General features: G+C 45.5%; 1 protein-coding gene across 3 annotated transcripts in view; it reads left to right on the top strand.

Annotated features, from left to right (window-relative positions):
- The window catches only part of DROSHA (drosha ribonuclease III), a 103124-nt gene that overhangs the window by 10778 nt on the left and 74064 nt on the right, over positions 1-18282 (top strand). For all 3 annotated transcript variants that reach the window (XM_044426454.1, XM_044426453.1, XM_044426455.1), the window contains 6 exons: positions 1686-1837; positions 8366-8446; positions 9795-9881; positions 9974-10060; positions 13457-13528; positions 16382-16463. In XM_044426454.1, coding sequence (XP_044282389.1) covers positions 1686-1837; positions 8366-8446; positions 9795-9881; positions 9974-10060; positions 13457-13528; positions 16382-16463 — 561 coding nt within the window. The remainder of the gene's footprint in view (positions 1-1685; positions 1838-8365; positions 8447-9794; positions 9882-9973; positions 10061-13456; positions 13529-16381; positions 16464-18282) is intronic.

Below are 18282 nucleotides of genomic sequence, written 5' to 3'. Positions count from 1 at the left end.
TTAGCTTGTGTGGGAATGAGCGAAGGGGCAGATCCTTCTTCCCCTGCTCAGCTGAAACTACAGGCTCTGTTAAAAATTACTCTTGTAGGAGCTTTAAAGCAATGTAGGTAGTTTTTGGCCATAATCCAAGGCAGTTTGGAAGCCATCAGAAGCACTCAACTGGGAGGTGGGCTGAAAGAGAAAAAGAGAAAAAGATCCATTGGATTACCTGTAGCTTGCATTTGAGGTTGGGTGGGAAGTTAGGGAGTCTTTGCCCAGATCTCTGAGCAGGAGGTGGGGTTCGGTTAATATTTAGCACCTCAGGTTCCATGTGTTCCATGAGAAGCTTAGCAAAGAGTATTTCCTGTTGATAATTATTCCATGAAAGGGCCTTTGGTGCAGTCCTTCAGAGACTATACCTCTTCAGCATGCAAGCAAGGGATGCCATATTTCGAATGCCCCCTCCATGTGGTCACCAGCCCAGCATGGTCTTTAGGCAAGGAATACACTTGCGTTAAGGGCTTCCTTTCCATGGAGCTGTGCAGTGGTGGGTAGGGCTAGAAAGGAAACAAGGCGGAGCCACAGGTAAAAGTGGGAAGTCTTCGCAATGTTGCAGGATTATATGGCTAGTTGCCTTACTCCATCACCCCTCTTTTCCTGTGCCACATTCTCCCTCCCTCCCTCCCTCCCTCTCTCTCTCTCTCTCTCTCTCTCTCTGTGCACCACCACATCTCTGTAGGCCGTAAGAAACATAAGTGAGCACTACAAAGTCTCCATTCCTATTTTAGATGTGAGGTTACAGGCACAAATAAACCAATCCCCAGTCTTGCAGGTTACAAATAAACTTACTTTTGTGTAAGTGTCCAGCTCTCATTTAGATTTTAATCATGTGCCTGGTTGCACTTACATGAGGTCCCTGCTGGGGCTGGATATGTGGCCTTTACTATTTCTGTGACCCCAGTGGCAGAGATTAAATAAAATACTGGTGAGAATGAAAAGGGTGAGACAATTGGACCTACCCCTTTCTGCATTCTTCCTCCCCTTTGGATTACTCCAAGCTTACTATGGAATGCACTTTTGAGCACTGCGATCCAGCACAGAGGCAATGCCTCATGCAGATGGTCCTTCCCTGTGAGGGATCCTGCTGGTGTATTTCCTGGGTATTCCTGCAGTGCTCTTTCCTTTCTGTTGTGGCCAAGCTGGTGGGACATTTTCTGTCCCAGCTCCAAGAAGATGCATTTGTTCAAAGAAAAGTTGACCTGGGGACCGTGTGGCACTTCCCACTTCCTTTCTGAAACCCAGGTTGTCCTGCCTCTGGAGAGAAGGCTACTGGTTTGTCTGTGGGCTATGGATTTCCATTTGGAGACAGTGCCCAAGTCTGGCCTTCGCTGCAGGGGCACCCACCCTATGGAATTACCTTTGCCCTGAAGTATGTCAGGGCTCTGGAAACACGCTTGGTTGCCCTTGGCTTTCCTCCAGCCATGTACTATCTAACATTTCTACCAGATTCATATTTACTCTGTGTGTGTGCATGTATGTATGGTCATTGTTCTTTGGAAACCACTTTGAGACTCATCTCAAACTACTAGTAGTTGATAAACATTTCAAAGCAGTGAATTCAGGAAGCAGTAAATTGGCCATTTAGCCAATATATGGAGCAGGCAGTTTCCCTCACATGTGGTTTTGTTGGCATCCTGGGAACACAGGGAGCTCCAGCGACTCTGAGTGCGACTCGGATGATGACAGCTGCTCCAGCAGTTCAGACTCGGAGGTCTTTGACGTCATTGCGGAAATCAAGCGCAAGAAGGCTCACCCAGATCGTCTGCACGAGGAGTTGTGGTACAATGACCCTGGGCAGGTATTACATGCAAAAATGTGAACCAAGTTGTTTGCCCCTGTCTGGCAGAGGTTGTAACAGTGGGATTTAAATTAACACAAACTGTATAGGTCTCAACGGCTCCAAGGCCCAGTTTTTGTGTGACCTAAACTTCATGGTGGCTGCTGTTATTGGTTTTGATGGGCTTCAGGCCCTGGTCTCACTAGGTTGTTGATCTTCAGTCTGGGCAGTATGACTTGAGACAGTAAGCCCAGGCTCCCATGACCAAATGCCCCATTCTGCTTATAGGGAATTAGCTGTCAGAGGGATTCCAGCCTTTCCCTTATCCTTAATGTGTGAGCTGTCTGATGGGATGTTCAATCTTGTAAGCCTTCCGCTGCTCCCTGGTGCAGGCTGCACTGGTACAGCCTGGATATTGGTTATTGTCTTGAGGCCAGATTGATGCAGTGTGAACATAACCTTTGATTTTCTGTTGTTGGTAAAGCAGATATTCACCCACCCCATTTAGATTGGACCCAGAGGGAGCTGAGTCCCTAATGCAGATTGCGGCCTGGAGTTGCTATTAGCTGCAGCTGTTATTAGTCATGGGTGGAAATCATACAGGTGCAACACGAGTGCTGGCATATTTTCCTTTCCATGGTTGTCAGGTTGGCTCCATTTGGAGCCAAGAATCAGCTCAGGGGAAAGGGTTACAAGTATTGCTGCTACAAGTATCTGTGGGTACCTGGGGCCACGTGTAGCAGATCCAAATGTCCAAAATATATCCCCACATCTTCACCTCTCAGGTTAAGTCAGTCTGAATCTTAGTCATAACAAACGTTAGAGTTTGCTGCTTCAGTTTATGGCTTGGCTTGCTAGCCTCAGTGAAGCAGAGGCTGGTGTCGCTAATGCTTGTTTCAGCACCATGGACAGCTCCCAGGCAGTTCAGACTGCAGCCTGGCTTGAATACATTGGTCTACTGCCCAAGCAGCCTCCACTGGCTGTGTGGTTCAACCAGATATTCCACGAGTTTTGATGGGCTTCCCCAAGACTAGATGGAACTTCCATGTACTGGGGCAGTGTACCTCCTTGATACCAGGTGCTGGGAAGGTGGGAGAGGGAATCAAAGAGCAAAAGACAGCTGTTGCCTTCATGCCCTGCTTGTGGACATTCTAGTAAAATGAAATGAGGACTTCAATTGCCAGTAAAAACAACCAGCAAATGCTAAAGAGCTCACACCTGCTGTAATTAAACCAGTTCACTCTAATAGTGTGCAAAGTCTTTGATATGGATGATTGCAGCATATATGCACATGCATTTTACATGGGATAAGGTCCCAATACATTGTGCTTTCAGGCTGGCTATCAATAAACTCCTATAAAAAAGCAAACACAAAAGATACTAAATTCATAAATTTTATGAATAGCAAAAAGTTTGCCTTTTAAAAAATGATGAAGTAACACTCTTTTTTTCCTGGACTTCCATGTGAACTGGCCAGTTTCTTAATGTTCAAAACAGAAACAGTAGTTAAGTAACTCTATTAATCTGGAAAAAAAAATAATAGATTGAGAATCATTCCAGTTGAAATGAAATTTTCAAGGCTGAGTTTAGATACATACACAAAAGACAAACAAGTCTACAGTGCTCTTTGTTTTAACATTGTTTTCAATTAAATGGAAGCTGTAAGCAGGCATGAATATACTAGCAATTTTTTGACATGTTGGCCAAAGAAATGCCTATTAGATCATGAAAGTGTTCAATACAACACAGTGTCAGAACAAAGGTCCTGTCACTCAAAAGTGAGTAAATCTTTGACAAATTTGGCTGCTTTTTGCTCCTGATGAGATGATTTTGAGTAGGAAGAATTTGCATCCTCTCTAGAACAATAAGATTTTGGTTGCTAAGCTTGCTCTGCAGAATACAAAACTTGTCAGCCATTGAGATCTAATGAATTGTATCTACCATTGTTCTTTTTCCCATTTGGGTTGGATCAGCCACAAATTAATGCTGGCCTATTTGTGCATGCTTATTGCTTCCACTTCATTTAAAACAAACGATTATAATGTACAGTGGTGAACATTGTAGAATTGCTTGTATTTTGCTTGCATGTCTAAAACCCAGCCTTGCAAATCACAGGTGTGTGGTCTATGTTTATGATGCTGCAAAGGTCAGGAACTCATATCAAGTGGAAAGCATAGGCTCACTTACCTTTCTGATGAAGAAGCTGTAATTTCAGCCAGCTTACCTTTTCTACCTCCTCTGCTCTGAAAGCACATACTAAATAGCTTTCCATACAATCAGAGCTGCTTGAAGGATGGATTTTAGTACAACACAGTTTCATTTTAAGAACTGTATTTTTCCTCTAATTTTATCTGTGCTCTGGTGGAAATCAAATGCATGAGACGGGCAATTGGGCAATTGCCAAGCCTTCTTGCAAAACCAGGGGAAGCCAGCCCTGTACTTACATGAACCATTCTTCTCCCCGGACCATCACATTCTCTGCATCACTCTTGTCATGCAGATGTACTAGAGTAGCATCACCAGAAGCTGTTACCATGCAAGAACCAAAATTCATGTTAAATCTTTCACAATTCTGAACATGATTGATAGTGATGGGGAAATACTGTGCAAATTAGCTGCTGGTGTGAAATATATAGCTAGGCTCAAGCTACACATGGGACACATTCATGCAAAACAGTAGGCTAGAATTCTGTGTCACCAATAATGGGTGAGCTTTTTGGTGCACATGGTCTCACTTGACTGCTCTCACTTGGCTCCTCCTGGAAGTGGGAGTGGTTTCAGCAACCAGGACCTTCCTTGCAAGCATAAGCATGGTGGTGCATCTGAAACTGTGCCCTGGCCTGTTGATCTTCTAACAAGCCAGGATCTGAAGGTGAATGATGAGCTTTGGCTTCCTGATCCTGGCTTGTTACAGCTGAGGCAAGCCACGTGGGTTTGGATGTAGCATAACCTTCATATGGCTAGTAAGATCCTAGCCTATGTAGCTCAGTGATGTCGAATCATAGGCCTGCTGGCCCAAGCTGGCTTGCCTAGGGTTCCACTCCGGATTTCCTGGATGGCTGTACTGCTGTTCCCCAGCTGCTGCTCTTGGCTTTTGTTCTGCGTTATTTCCATTTGAAAAGGCTGAATTGACTTTCCTAAGACTGGAGAGGAGAGTTTTAAGCTGTCACCATGGCCGCACCCCTTTGGCCTTTGGCCTTTGGCCTTTGCCTTGGTATGGTATCCTTCTGGATAGACTGGCCAAGTTGGGGGTTCGAGGCTGTGCTTTGTGGTGGTTCCACTCCTTCCTGGCTAGCTGATTCCAGAAGGTGGTGCTGGGGGATTGTGGCTCTGTGCCATAACAGCTTTGCCATGGAGTTCTGTAGGGTTCCATTTTATTCCCCATGCTCTTCAACATCCACATGAAACCACTGGGAGAGGTCATTTGGGGTTTGGCCTGCAGAGTCATCAGTATACTGATGACACCCAGTTTTTCCGCTCCTTCCATCTAGTCCAGGTGAGGCAGTGGCTGTCCATAACCGGTGCCTAGCTGGGGTAATGGCCTGGATGAGGGCCAATAAATTGAGGCTTAATCCAGACAAGACAGAGGTCTTGTTGGTGGGCAGTTCAGCCTTCCAGGTAAGTGATTTTAGCCCTGTGCTGGATGGGGCTGCACTCCCCCTAAAGGGCAGGGTGTACAGTTTGGGAGTGTTCCTTGACCTGGAGCTGTCCATGGAGTCTCAGGTGGCAGCGGTGGGGAGGAGCGCTTTCCTTCAGCTTTGGCTGATCTATCAACTGGCCTCTTACCTGGATGAGCAATGCCTGGCAATGGTGCCCCATGCTCTGGTAACTTCCCAATTGGACTATTGTAATGCACTCCAAAGATGATCCAGATACTTCAGTTGGTTCAGAATAGAGTAGCCAGGATGTTAATGGGGACTGGCAGGTATGCACATATGACGTGGGTCCTTTAGCATCTGCACTGGCTACCAATTGAACTCCGGGCCCAATTTAAGGTTCTGGTTATGACCTATAAAGCCTTAAATGGCTTAGGACCTGGATATCTGAAGGAGCATCTCCTTTGCTGTGTGCCTGCCCACCCCTTAAGATCTGAGGCAGAGGTCTTTCTTTGGGAGCCCTCCTTGAAGGAGATTGGGATGCTGGCTACCCAGAGAAGGGCCTTCTCTGCGTTGATGCCCCAGTTATGGAATATGCTCTCCAGAGAGGTTTGCCTGGCGCCGACACTTTATTCTTTCTGGCACCAGGTGAAAACCTTTTTATTTTCCCAGTATTTTAAGGTTTGATTATGATTTTAATGTGGGGCTTTATTGCATAGAAAACCAATTTGGATGCTGTGCTCCACTTTGTTTTATTGAAAGACTGTCCCGAGACCTTGGTAGTGGATGGCATATAAAAAATGTACATCAATAAAAATAAAATAAAATACCTTTCTCCTTGGGCACCACCAGAATGCCGCCACTGAGAGCTTTGAAATTCAGCACTAACGCTCTGATTGGAAGGGTTTTGCACCCCTGCTTTAGCGGTGCCAGTTGGAAGGAAGAGCCAGGTGGCAACAATTCAGGAACAGCATGCCGGCTTGTTACTGAAGTGTCATCAATTTTGGTTCACTGTTTTGCAGCAATGCGATTGCTAAGTGGATTTCCACACTTATTTCCTTGCTGTTATTGTTTTATCCTTTCTTGTCTGGTTCTCTTTCAACTTTGCATCATGTTTTCTAAACTGCTTTTTCCTTTGCCGGGGGAGATACGGGATCCCCTCAGCTGCCTTTTATTTCCCTTCCACCTGTGAATGGTAAAGTAGCTTGGGTTTGGGCCATTTTAGAAGACGTGAAGAGAAGTGGTAAAGCATTTCCCCATTACTCAAATGCATTGTGCTTAGGACTGTGATGGATTTTTAAAAATGCAGAAAAAAGCATCACATGGGTTGCTGAAAATGCAACAGGAGCAAACATGCATGCTTGCTCTCCTTTCCCCAGTGCTACCCCAGTATATCCCCCCCCCCCCGGTGCTTACCTGCTCCCACTGTGATAAACGGCCCCGGGGCATGCTGTTGCTGGGTTTATTGTGATGTCTGAACCTGGAACCCTTTTCATCCCCCCACAGACCAGAGTTCCAAGTTTAGACATTGCGACAAACCATCTAGGGTCAGGGTGTCCCTGGGTTGTTTCTGGCAGAGGGCTCTTGTTCCCACTCTACATTCAGCAGCTTACCGTTCGTTAAAAGGTGTAAAACACTTCATTGTGTCATTTCAGCTTGAGCTGCCCTCTATTTGGTTCAAACAGTTGAGGCTTGTGTGAGTGTGTGTGTTTTAAATGCAGCTAGAGAGAAGGCATGTTTGGTGGTGGCACCCATTAGTCAATGCTGGTCTAAAGTGTGGCTTCAGGTGGGAAATTTTTGTGGGAGGAATTGGAATGTTTCTCCTTTCTGGCTCTTTTGCCATCTCTTCTGAAATAGGCTATTGCTGCTTATGTGAAGGAATAGGAATCACAATAATAAGAATGGTCAAGCCCAGCCTTCTGGCACCTTCTTGAGCCCTTTAGAATGTTCAGATTTGATTATTGATTTTTTCTACCCAAATGTCTCTGGATTGCAGAAAAAAGGCCCATATCACACAAATACCTTCATATTCTGGTCAGCTTAGTTTTTTTGAAATGCAACGCACCTTTGTGAATGGTTCATTGTATGTATATGTTGCATCTCAATCCTGGTAATATTTTTTCCACGTGGGTTAAATTATGATTTACTGTGCTGTCCAGAACACAAGTTGATCTGGGGAAATCAGTTTGCACTGAAAGATTGGGGCAGTGGAGAGATGATTATATGGATTGTTTCAAGAAAGCGTTTTGCACATGCTGTGAGGAAAAGGCAAGCTCTGATTGATATAAATCACAAGGCCAAAAGCATATTTCCCTGTTAAAAGATCTGTAACTTCTGCTCATAAGACATTATTACAGTTCATTGTCTATAAAGCAATATTGAAACAGCAGTGGTGGTGCAAGGATGAGTCGAGACAAGAAAGAACTGCTCTGAAAGGCTTATAGGTAACACATTCAGGAAATCCACCTGTACAGTCATCACTGGGCTGTTTAACCATTCAGAGCACAGGTAGGATCCCCGTGTCTGTCAGAATTCATGTGGAAAGCCAGTGTGCCAGGGAGAAGGCTAGGCTAGACTTGCTCTTCCTGGGTTACTTTCGCCATGGAAGGAATGCTTGGCAAAAGCTACATGCTTACTTCGCTTCTGCATCTTGGATTCATATAGTCCTGTAAAGTACTACAGACCATGTGCTTTGGCAAATGCTTCTTTCTCAATGATTGATGCATTTATTGTATAAATAATTATTCAATACTTATTTTTAAAATCCATTTCTTTGTGCATTTTATTTCATAACCACAGAGGAACAGAAGTTTTCTGGTGGTATGGAAATAAATGTTTGAGTTTGCTTTAATTTGTGCATAGTATTGGGTTTTTAAATGGGTAAAATTCATCTATCAAACTTAAAATCTCTCTTCTTCTTTTGACCATTTATGCCTTACCAACTTTTTGACAGATGAATGATGGTCCTCTATGCAAGTGCAGTGCTAAAGCCAGGCGGACAGGAATAAGACATGGGATCTATCCCGGGGAAGAGGTGAGTGGGGTTGAATGCTGTGGTTGCCACACTTGCCGGCATTATTTGCTATGGCCTTCCAAGTCCATTTGCAAAAAATGCATCAGTTATGTGCTACTAGAGGTGTCCTTTATTAAGGCATGAAATGTAGAAATGGGCAGGGAGCAGGTTGTAACAGCCAAACATTCTGGAATAAGTTTCCTTGTTTGGAGCATCTGGGAACCCTTATTACGAGGTCCCTTTTGCTTAACAGATAATTTAATGAGGATGCTTTAGTAAAGAGATACAGAACCTCACCTCTGGGGTTCTCTCTCTCTCTTTCTCCTCTCTTTCTCTTGCCTAAAATGCAGCTGCTGGTATCAGTAGATGCAGAATAGAATTCTGCTAGGCTTTCCTTCCTTTTCTTTGCTATGCAAAACAAAGGAGAAGAAATGAGCCATCCGCTACCAATACATAACAGGGAAATGGGCAATTTCTTCAGCGAGTCCCAAGTAACGATTTCTGTAAATAAGAAGAAATGGTTGTTTGAAAAAGATGGAAAATTGTTAGCTCCTTCAGGCACAGGTGCTTTTGCTGGAAAGGAAGCTGCACAAACCCCAACTTTCCATGGTTCTTTAGTGAAGGTCATGAAAAAGGTTTTCCCCTATGTAGGATTTCATTTATTTTATTGATTTATTTCATACCACGCAAGAGTCAAACTCTCAGGTTGGGGTATGACCGCTAGGATGATACAATTTCAGATATAAATAGCAGTAAAAACACCCAAATATTCTAAAAAATGTAAAACCACATTGTTAACTCTTAAACAACTAAGAGAAGTGAAGGAAATTGCATCATGATGGCCTCCATAATATAAAAGAATCTGAAGAACTTGAAGGCGTATCCATGGAGGAGGAGGCTATTGATGGTTACTAGTGCTGTGTTCTCCCTCCAGGATCGGAGGCAGTGTGCCCAGGTACACCTGTTGATGGGAAGCCTGGGTCCTGCTTTTTGGTTCCCCATGGGCAGGTGTGTGCAAACAGCTGGACTGGATGGAACTTTGGTCTGATCCAGCATGGCTTTTCTTATGCTGTTGTGAAGACTGGCCCATTAAAATGATAGAGGGAGGGCTATAGGAAATGCAGCCATGAAGATGGTATTTAGGGCTAACCAGATCCAGTCTTCCAGATCTTTTAGCCCACAAATCCTACTGTTCTTCATCATGGGCCATACTGGGTGGGACTTATGGGGGTTGTAGTTCAGAACATCCAGACAGTAACAGGGCAGTTTCCTGGCAAAATCGGTCAGGGAGAGTAGAAATTTTCTCTGCTTCCTGTGATTGGCATTAGCCTCACATAATCACCTGTGTCTGTCTGTTGCACTCCTAAAGCCTATTAAACCTTGTCGACCGATGACCAACAATGCTGGAAGATTATACCACTACCGTATTACAGTGTCGCCTCCTACAAACTTCTTAGTAAGTACTTAGTAAGCAAACAAATCGACCTTTCTCATTTTTGTTTGGATCCTAATGGTACAACCACTCAACTTTTGGCCTTCTTTCTCCAGACAGACAGACCAACTGTAATAGAGTACGACGACCATGAATACATCTTCGAAGGGTTTTCCATGTTTGCCCATGCGCCACTCACCAATGTAAGTGAGCTTTCTTTCTTGGCCAGATCATTTTCCGCAAAGTAGTAGGATGAACCACCAGAGAGGCAAACTCCATTGCATGTTGTGTGAGTGGGGAATTAAGAGTTGGCATTTTCAACTGCAAGCAGTATAACTTCGCACTGTTGGTGCAAGCAGCATCTTGCTCCAAGAAGTCACGAGCTATGCAATCCGGGGGATGTTGTGACTGCATTGGGGGGAAGGGAACCTCAACCCCCCCCCACTCCATTGCTTCTATCACCCCGAGAACAGTCCTAGTTAGTAGTGCAATGCATTTAAGGCAATACTGGGTACAGAGACTGCAGCGCCACTTCTTACAGAGGCTTAGCTGAAGAAGAGACCGTCCCTTTAGCTTCAGGCACACTCTTGACGGTCCCAGCTGGGGCAAGGAGCAGCACTTTCCCTGCCGCCCACCAGTACTTCCAGGGCAATCCCTTTCTTGTTTGACTCCTTCCTGTGTGCACGCAGAGCGGGACAATTCCTCTCCCCTTCGCCAACTCTCCACAGGCTGTTCCTTTCCCTCACAGACACTCCTCTTCCTGGGGGAACGCGTGAGCTGTGTAGACCCTGCCTCTGTCCCAGACTGGAGGGTTTAAGCGCCTTTCCTGGCCCCTGAGCCTCGTTCTCCTACTGCCCCTGTCCTTCTGGTGCCGCCATCCTCTGTCTCCCCACACCATGTCCACCTCCGCCTCCTTTTCCTTGCTCTGCTCTTTATCTTGCCAATGCCGTGCCGCCTCTGCCCTCTCCCCAGGTGTTCTCTTCCTGGGGAAAGCACCTGCAGGCCTGGGTACTCAGTGCTGGGCTGCAGCCATGCTTCCCCCACCCAACGCCCCATTGCTGAAGGTCTTCCTGCTGCAAGTGCCGGCTTCGCTGTCTCTTGGTTCCCCATGGCACATCCCCCTTGACTTGCTCCTGAGTAGGAGATGCCGACCCCCGCCGACCCTTCACAGATGTCAGTGGGGTTTCTGCAAGATGTAGAGGTTTTGAGGGCAGTTTTCAAGCAGTGTTCTATGCAGTGACGTGGAGCTTTGTGGAAAGTTTTGCATTAGTATCCTAAATGGCTATAGTTCTGATTTAGCCTGTTTATTGATTTTGTTTTAAAACCATTTGCTTACACGATGAATATGTCATGCTGTTTTTATGTGCTGTATAAATAAAGGGTGTTCCAGTGTTAGTCAAAGTAGTTGAACTGAACCGATTTGGGTGATGGAGAATCAATAAGGTGCACTTACTGTGATTTAAATGTTAAATTCAGAGGAGTCAAAATTATTATTTTATATTGGAATGTTACCAGGACTGCTCAGTGGCATATACTTCCCTTAACAGTGTGCAGATTTTTACGATTTGTTATGGGAGTGATACTGTTAACTTACAGTTACCCCATTACCCAGGAATAAGAGCTACAGAACTCAGTGATATATGTGTCCTGAAATTCTAGGATACCTAAAGAGCTGTGAGCAGGAATGTCACTCCAAGGATGGGTGAGGAGCCTGCAGTCGCTGGGGCCCTTCAAATGTTGTTGGGCGGCAGCTACTGCTACCTCTGACTTTTGGCCCTGCGGGCTAGGTGAGACTTAGAGACCAATCACATCCACAAGGACAGGGACTTCCCACCCCATGTCTTTCAGATATTTCCCCGGGAGATTTGATTAATTCTGTATCCATCCTTGTTACCCAATTGGACACATGGTGCCCCTTTGTTAGATTTGTGAAATAATTTTATTCAATTGCATTTCCAAAGGTGTAACATATTCCTCAGTAAACTATTTTAGAGGAAGTTTTTCCGCTGAATATTTCTCTCACATCACTGGTTCGGGACACGAAGGAGTTCTCCCAAACCCTGTCAGGGTTTTCTCTGTGAGAAGGCCTGTAATGGCAGGTGCTTGTCCTTGAGGTGCTCACCTGTGGAGAGCACGGCACATAAGTCACGCTCGCAGCTCACCCTCAGCAGTGGCAAAAGTCGGCAGGCTTAACCAGCGCTGCATAAACAAGTGTCAGCTCTGAAATGTGACCCATCTTCCTTCCCTCGGTGGATTAATTGGCTGAAGGCAAAAGGTTTGACAGCAACTGAGGTAATGTGTTTCAGGCTGAGTGCATAAGTAACATTATTCATTCAGTTTTCACATACCGCTTAACATAATACAATCTCTAAGAGGTTCTCCAATGTTCTCTGAACAGTAGCTTCTTTGTGTGTGACTCACTTCAGGACCCAAGGAGAGCTACCAAAGGTCTATCTAGTCGGGCACTGTAGTTATTGGGGAAAAGATTGCACTGCTAGTTTCTCCCGTTGGACATCTGTCTGTTGGCCTGGTCTCTCTGCAGTGCTGCCCAGCTTCCAGTAACTGCATGATACCCCACTTATGTGATTTGGGCTTGAAAGGGGCTCATATCTGAGGTTTCCATGACAGCACCTTTGGTCTGAAAAGCTTCTCCCTATGTTGTCCAGTGGTGGAAGTACCACCAGCCTTTATGATGAGAGCAAGTGTATTGTGCATTGTATTGCATTTCAATAATGTGGTGTGATTTCCACGTGCTCGGTTCACATCTTTGTTTAGCCATTAGCTTATGGAATGATCCTTAGGCCAGTTGGGATCTGTAATACTGGATAACAATATGGGTGTTTCAAGCATGTAAATTGTTATGTTCATCATCATCATCATCATCATCGCTTTTTATTGTTACTAGACAGACAATAACTGCACTGAACAATTGCACAGGCTTGTCTTCTAAAAGGCACATCTGTGCCACGAATTTCCACCAGATGGCAATGTCTGATCATGTCCTCCACTGCACATCTTATGATTAGACATGTAGGAGGAATCTGATGTGTGTATGCTGGGGGTGGGAGGGGGATTTTAAAAGTCCAACAGGTTTTCACAGTTCATTCTGGTTTGCCAGCCCTGTCCCAACTCTGATTCACTGTGGTGCAAGGTGAGCCAGCTCATGGACTTCTGTGTCTACGATGGACCTTAAAGTGTACATTAAAAAAATTCTGTATGGAAATTTGCACAAACTGCACAACTTGCGTGAATTGGTCTAGCGTCATTTTCACAAATCTTATGATTTGCACAAATTGGAAGTCCCCAACAGTCATTCTAGTACAATTTGTACAAATTGCCATAGAATGACACATGCAGCTTCCAATTTGTGCTCATGTCTTTACCTTTTAATTTTTTTTTACAGAATGCTCAAATTGTGATCTGTCTTAAAGACTACATGCAAAAAATGTGCCTCAGCCTGCTTCTGATCTTTGGCAGTTTTTTTGCATTCCCATTGCCTTTATTTTTGATCTGAAGCAAGCAGAAAATGCTGTGAAGGTGCTGATTGCAATCATCTTTAAAACTAAACCTCCGTTCCATGTTTCTTCCCTTCTTTCCAGATTCCTCTGTGTAAAGTAATCAGATTTAACATCGATTATACAATTCATTTCATTGAGGAGATGATGCCCGAAGTAAGTTACAGGAGTGATTATTCAAGACATCTGTTAGCTTCGTGATGCGTCAAGTTATTTTAGATTTTGGTTCATGCATATTCTAAGACACAAGATATTGTATGGCTGAATGAATACTTGTGATTAAAGGTGTACCATCTTAGAATATTAATCTAGAAATAGAAAAATGGAAGGCATCACAGAAGTTAAGCAAACATCCTCACAGGGGCAAGTCTTTAAATTTAGTTTTGTGTTTGTTGAGGAATATTGTGCTCAAATAAATAGCATTTTGCGAAACTGCACAATGGGGTGCTTAAACTTGGGTTGTGATTTGAATGTTCTCAGCTCCAGGACATCATTAGCACACTAAGCAAAAACACATTTTGCCTGTTGATCATAAGCAACAATTTATGATTTAGTTAGTAGAAGTAGTCCTGTTCAGTCAATCACGCTTGCTACGCAGGGAGCTGCAGCTAAGAAATGATGCAAGGGAACATAAAAAAATCTAGAACTTTTAAATAACATCACAGCAGCCTCATGTTTCTAGATGTTCCAACAATAAATGGGGATCCAAGAATGGGGAGCAACTGCTTCAGCTCTGTGTGAGGCGTTCCTTCCAGAATGTTCTGTGGCTTCTTAGCGGTCCAGTTGTTGCTAAGGAAGGGAAGCATGCAGCCAGGTGCAGTTCCAGCCACGTACCTCTCCAGCCATAGGAGAGCTCACGTAATAGGATCACAGCAGACCTGCTGGAGTGTGGACTTTCATGGTTGGCCATAAATTGGGGTTCCCATGTTGACTGTTGAAAGTGCCAAGCTGGAGTGGAAGAGAATATGTGGAAAGAGGCAAGCAGGAGTAGGGGATACTTGATTCAAGTTAGAGGTCTGCAAAAATTGCCTTGTGTTACTAGTCATTTCCTCTCTGGGTTCAAAACACTGGGAAGGCACTGGATTGCCTTCTCCCTGGCAGACCCTGTTCATCAGCACAGGTTTCTTATTTGTTGCTTAGCTGTATCCTCCGGTGTTTTTGTGCTTTTGAGCAACAACCCTGTTTTAGCTGGATGGGGAATATAGAATTTAACTAGACTGGCTTCTTTCCAAACCAGGGCGCAAATGTGATCATGATCGTAATTGTTACCGCTGCTGCTCCGGTTGTTCATAAGGACAGTATTCCCCAATTTCTGGTGTACTGATTGGTGTGAGTGGGCGCTCTGTCAATTGTTAGTGCTCCCAGTTCTGTCTGGGGCTTCTAATAAGGATTTTAATGAGGAAGAGGAATGTGCTCTGTTGGAGGGTGTTGGCACCTGCTTTGTGCTGTAGAAGGTGGGCAGTGAGGAAGTGCCTGTTCAGTGAACGAGAGGGGATTCTCCTCCCCCTGTCCAAGCACTGAGTCAGGCCCTGGTCCACCTGGCTCAGTACTGTCAGCACCAGTTGATTTCAGGTAGGCTTCTGCCCCTACTGGAAATGGGAGGGCTTGAACTTGGTCCACGTGGCAGGCAAAGCATGTGCTCGGTCACTGACCTGTGGTCCATTTCCAAGATGCATGCCCTGGAACAGTGGCCGGGCTTAGTTAAAGGGAAGCTCTCTGCTTGCAGAAAGATGGTTTTCTCATGGATGCTGCTGGCAGAAAGATGGTCTGCAGTTCAGGGAAATGGTCAGGGTGGACTTCTGTTGCTGCTGCTGGCAAACCTCTGAGGGTCTGAAATCTTTCCGGTACTACAAATCACCCAGCTATCCGTCGGTGTATCCACATCTGCCTTCTGCTCACTCCTGTTCTGAGAGCCTCTTGCTAATCTCCTGTTAGACTTCTTACCTTCCCTAAGGTGGGAGTTGTGAGGTGATGTACAGAGGAGTACAGATAGCAGTCTCTTCTAATACGCTTGATACTGTGATCATCTCATCATGTAGTCTTACCTGAAGATCATGGGGATGGAACCTGGGGACTTCTGCATGAGAGAGAGAGAGAGCGAGAGAGCATCTACTCTGCCACTGGGTGGTGGTTCTTCCTGGGGCTGTGTTCCACCCCTTGCCTTGAGCTGAACTGGGATGACAACTGAGAGGCAAAGGATTCCAGCCCACTCCATGGCATGGCCCCAATCTAGCTCAGACACCATCCTGCCCTGGCTGTTTGTGGGTAATTTCCAGCAGTTGGCAACTCACCTGTGCTTCTCAGGTCGTATTACTTGGTATGACCTCAAGCACAACAGGATGAGAGTGCTTGCTACAGCCACTCCAAAAGTAGAGGAAACTTGCATTTCCAGAATGAGGCAGGTCAGCAGAGGACCAGTCCAGGAGCTCTACTGACGTCCTTCATTCCAGACATGTTGCTTTAAGCTATTTTCTGACTGCTGTAGGAAGTGCTAAGTTGCTGCTCCTAGCAACCATTCTCCCTTGCGCACGAGCGCCTGGGCATACTGCCCCTTGAAATAAAAATGTTGAACTCCTGGTCAACCTACAGGAATAGTGTCATATGTAGTTTGCCCCCGAGTTGCTTGTTCAGTGTAGGCAAATGGCATGCCGTTGCTTGTTGCATGCATTTTATTCTGCTTCTTCTGAACACAAAAGATGAACACAGAAATATGCAAAATCCTAGATTTAGCACTGGAAATGCCACTTACTGCCACTTCCATGTCCAGCTTCTCAAACTCCATCAGAAATTGCTCATGCACTTACCAAGGTATTGTCATGTAGGGCGCTGGCAATGGCTCTTTTTCAACCAACCAGCCTTGGAAACCTGAGCTCTGTGCCCATGGGCCAGTTGTGTCCTACTTCAGAGTAAATGGAGCCCAGTCACTGAACATTGTTGTGGTGCTGAAAGGTTGTTTATCCATTCATGTTTTTGCTTGGCCTTTTGCAATGACTGCTTTTTCTTTTCCAGAATTTTTGTGTGAGAGGGCTGGAGTTGTTCTCCTCCTATCTGTTCAAAGACATACTAGAACTCTACGATTGGAACCTCATAGGTAAAGATCTAGTTTGAAAATCTTTGGTTTTTAAAACATAGACCTTTTTGTGGCAAACCCTACTTGGTATGTGTCCTTTTGGTCAGTGAAATGGCAGTGCGGATGTGTGAGAGAGATTTTAACTATTAAATGGTGGCAGAATACATAAGTTGTGCATAGTTACTTGTTGCAGAAGCACAAAAGAAAATATTAGCACCATTGAGCTTACAGACATAAAACAGATTGTTGTTGTTGTTGTTATATTCCATCTGTATCCTTCCTTTTTTCCTCTTGTGAGAAGCCTAAGGCTGCTAAGGTCCACTTTATCCTAACAACAACAACCCTGTGAAGTAGGTTAGGCTGAGCGTGAGTGACCCCGTGGACCTTGGGGCTGAGAGGCACTAGAACTGGGATCCCACAGGTAGCAAGCTGTCATTTGGGTTGAAAATTTTGCTCTGACTGCATCACAGCAAAAATGTAGGACTCCGCTGGTTTCCCCACCCGCAGCCCAACTGAGCTTTGAAAGAAAACAACAACATACATGTAACGGATTGCATGGAATAACAGGTTGGCTTTTCACGGAGCTTGATTTCCGTTGAAAGCAAGTGCTTTCTTTGTTCTGCGGGCAAGGCTGATGAGATTCTGCTTTGTGTGCTTCTGCTTTGGTAACAGATCTGTTCCCTCTCTCCACATTCGGATTAATGTTGATGGCATTTTGCATATTCCTTCTTCAGCCCTGCCCACCAGATGCTCACACAGGATCTGAAAGGCTAATTTGAACAGAGCAATCCTCTTCTTAAATTACACCAGGGCCAAACTGATTGGAGGCTCAGCCTGGGAGAGGGGAGATAATGCATACAGCTGGAAGATGTTAAAGTGACAGCTCCCTTCTCCTCTCACCAGTTTCTAGAAACTGGGCTAGATCTATGGAGAACCAAGAAGCCCCTGACCGGGTCTCCGAGAGCTTGCCCCAGGTCCTGTGAGAGTCCCACCACCGCTGCTTCCAGCAGGAAAGCAGAAGTTGGGTGGCTGCTGCTCCTTGGATCCCCAGTGGCTGCTCTTTTGCAACAGCAAATGCCACCACAGGGCAGCAGTTGCTGGCCTCTCTAGAGCACTTGCCAGAGGAGGCAGGGCAGGGCAGGGCAGGGCAGGGCAGGGCAGGGCAGGGCAGGGCAGGGCAGCAGGAGCCCTGCAATTTGCCGCTCCTCTTGCTGTGCGGCCCCATGCCGTTGCTGCACTGTATTTCACGGGTGGGGTGTCCCTGCTTCCTGGGAGCTGGAAGATGCAGAATTGTGCGCCCTCTCCTTGGTTCTTGCATCAGCTAAGTCTGACTTGGACATCAGTCCGGAGGAGTGAGCTGGGTCAGCATTGCTGGGGCGCCTAAGAGTAGGAAGAGGCTCCAGTTCACCCAACTGTTCCCCAACAGAAATCACTTGTTGTCCCTCCTTCTCCAACCAGCACAGCCACTTCTGGGAGAGAAAACAGAGACACAGCAAGCCCCTTTGGGTGTCCTTTCCTTTTTCTAAAGGCCCGTGGTGAAGCATGGCACACTCATCCAAGGTCAAACCATCTATTATGCGCATCATCTAAGATCCTCCTCCAGGTGCCTCCTTTGCGGGAAACTTGGAAGGTGGCAGGGAGGGGAGAGCGTGATTCCCCTGCCCCTTGTTTCAAACAATTCAACAGGCAATTAAACTTCTAGAATATAGAAGGAGGCATAAAAAGTATCTTCCTCTGATTCTTCCCCCACCTAACCTAAGAAAAGAAAAACCAGGCAAAGTAGTTACTGCTAAGAAGTTCCAGAAGTACTCCGGAAGTACCAGGAAAAGTGGATTGTCCA

This window comes from Varanus komodoensis, unplaced genomic scaffold (genome assembly GCF_004798865.1).
Source record: "Varanus komodoensis strain SLA01 unplaced genomic scaffold, ASM479886v1 scaffold17, whole genome shotgun sequence".
In the NCBI taxonomy this organism is placed as follows: Eukaryota; Metazoa; Chordata; class Lepidosauria; order Squamata; family Varanidae; genus Varanus; species Varanus komodoensis.
Note: the sequence above shows the minus strand (reverse complement) of the source record. Positions and strands in the feature narration are given on the sequence as shown.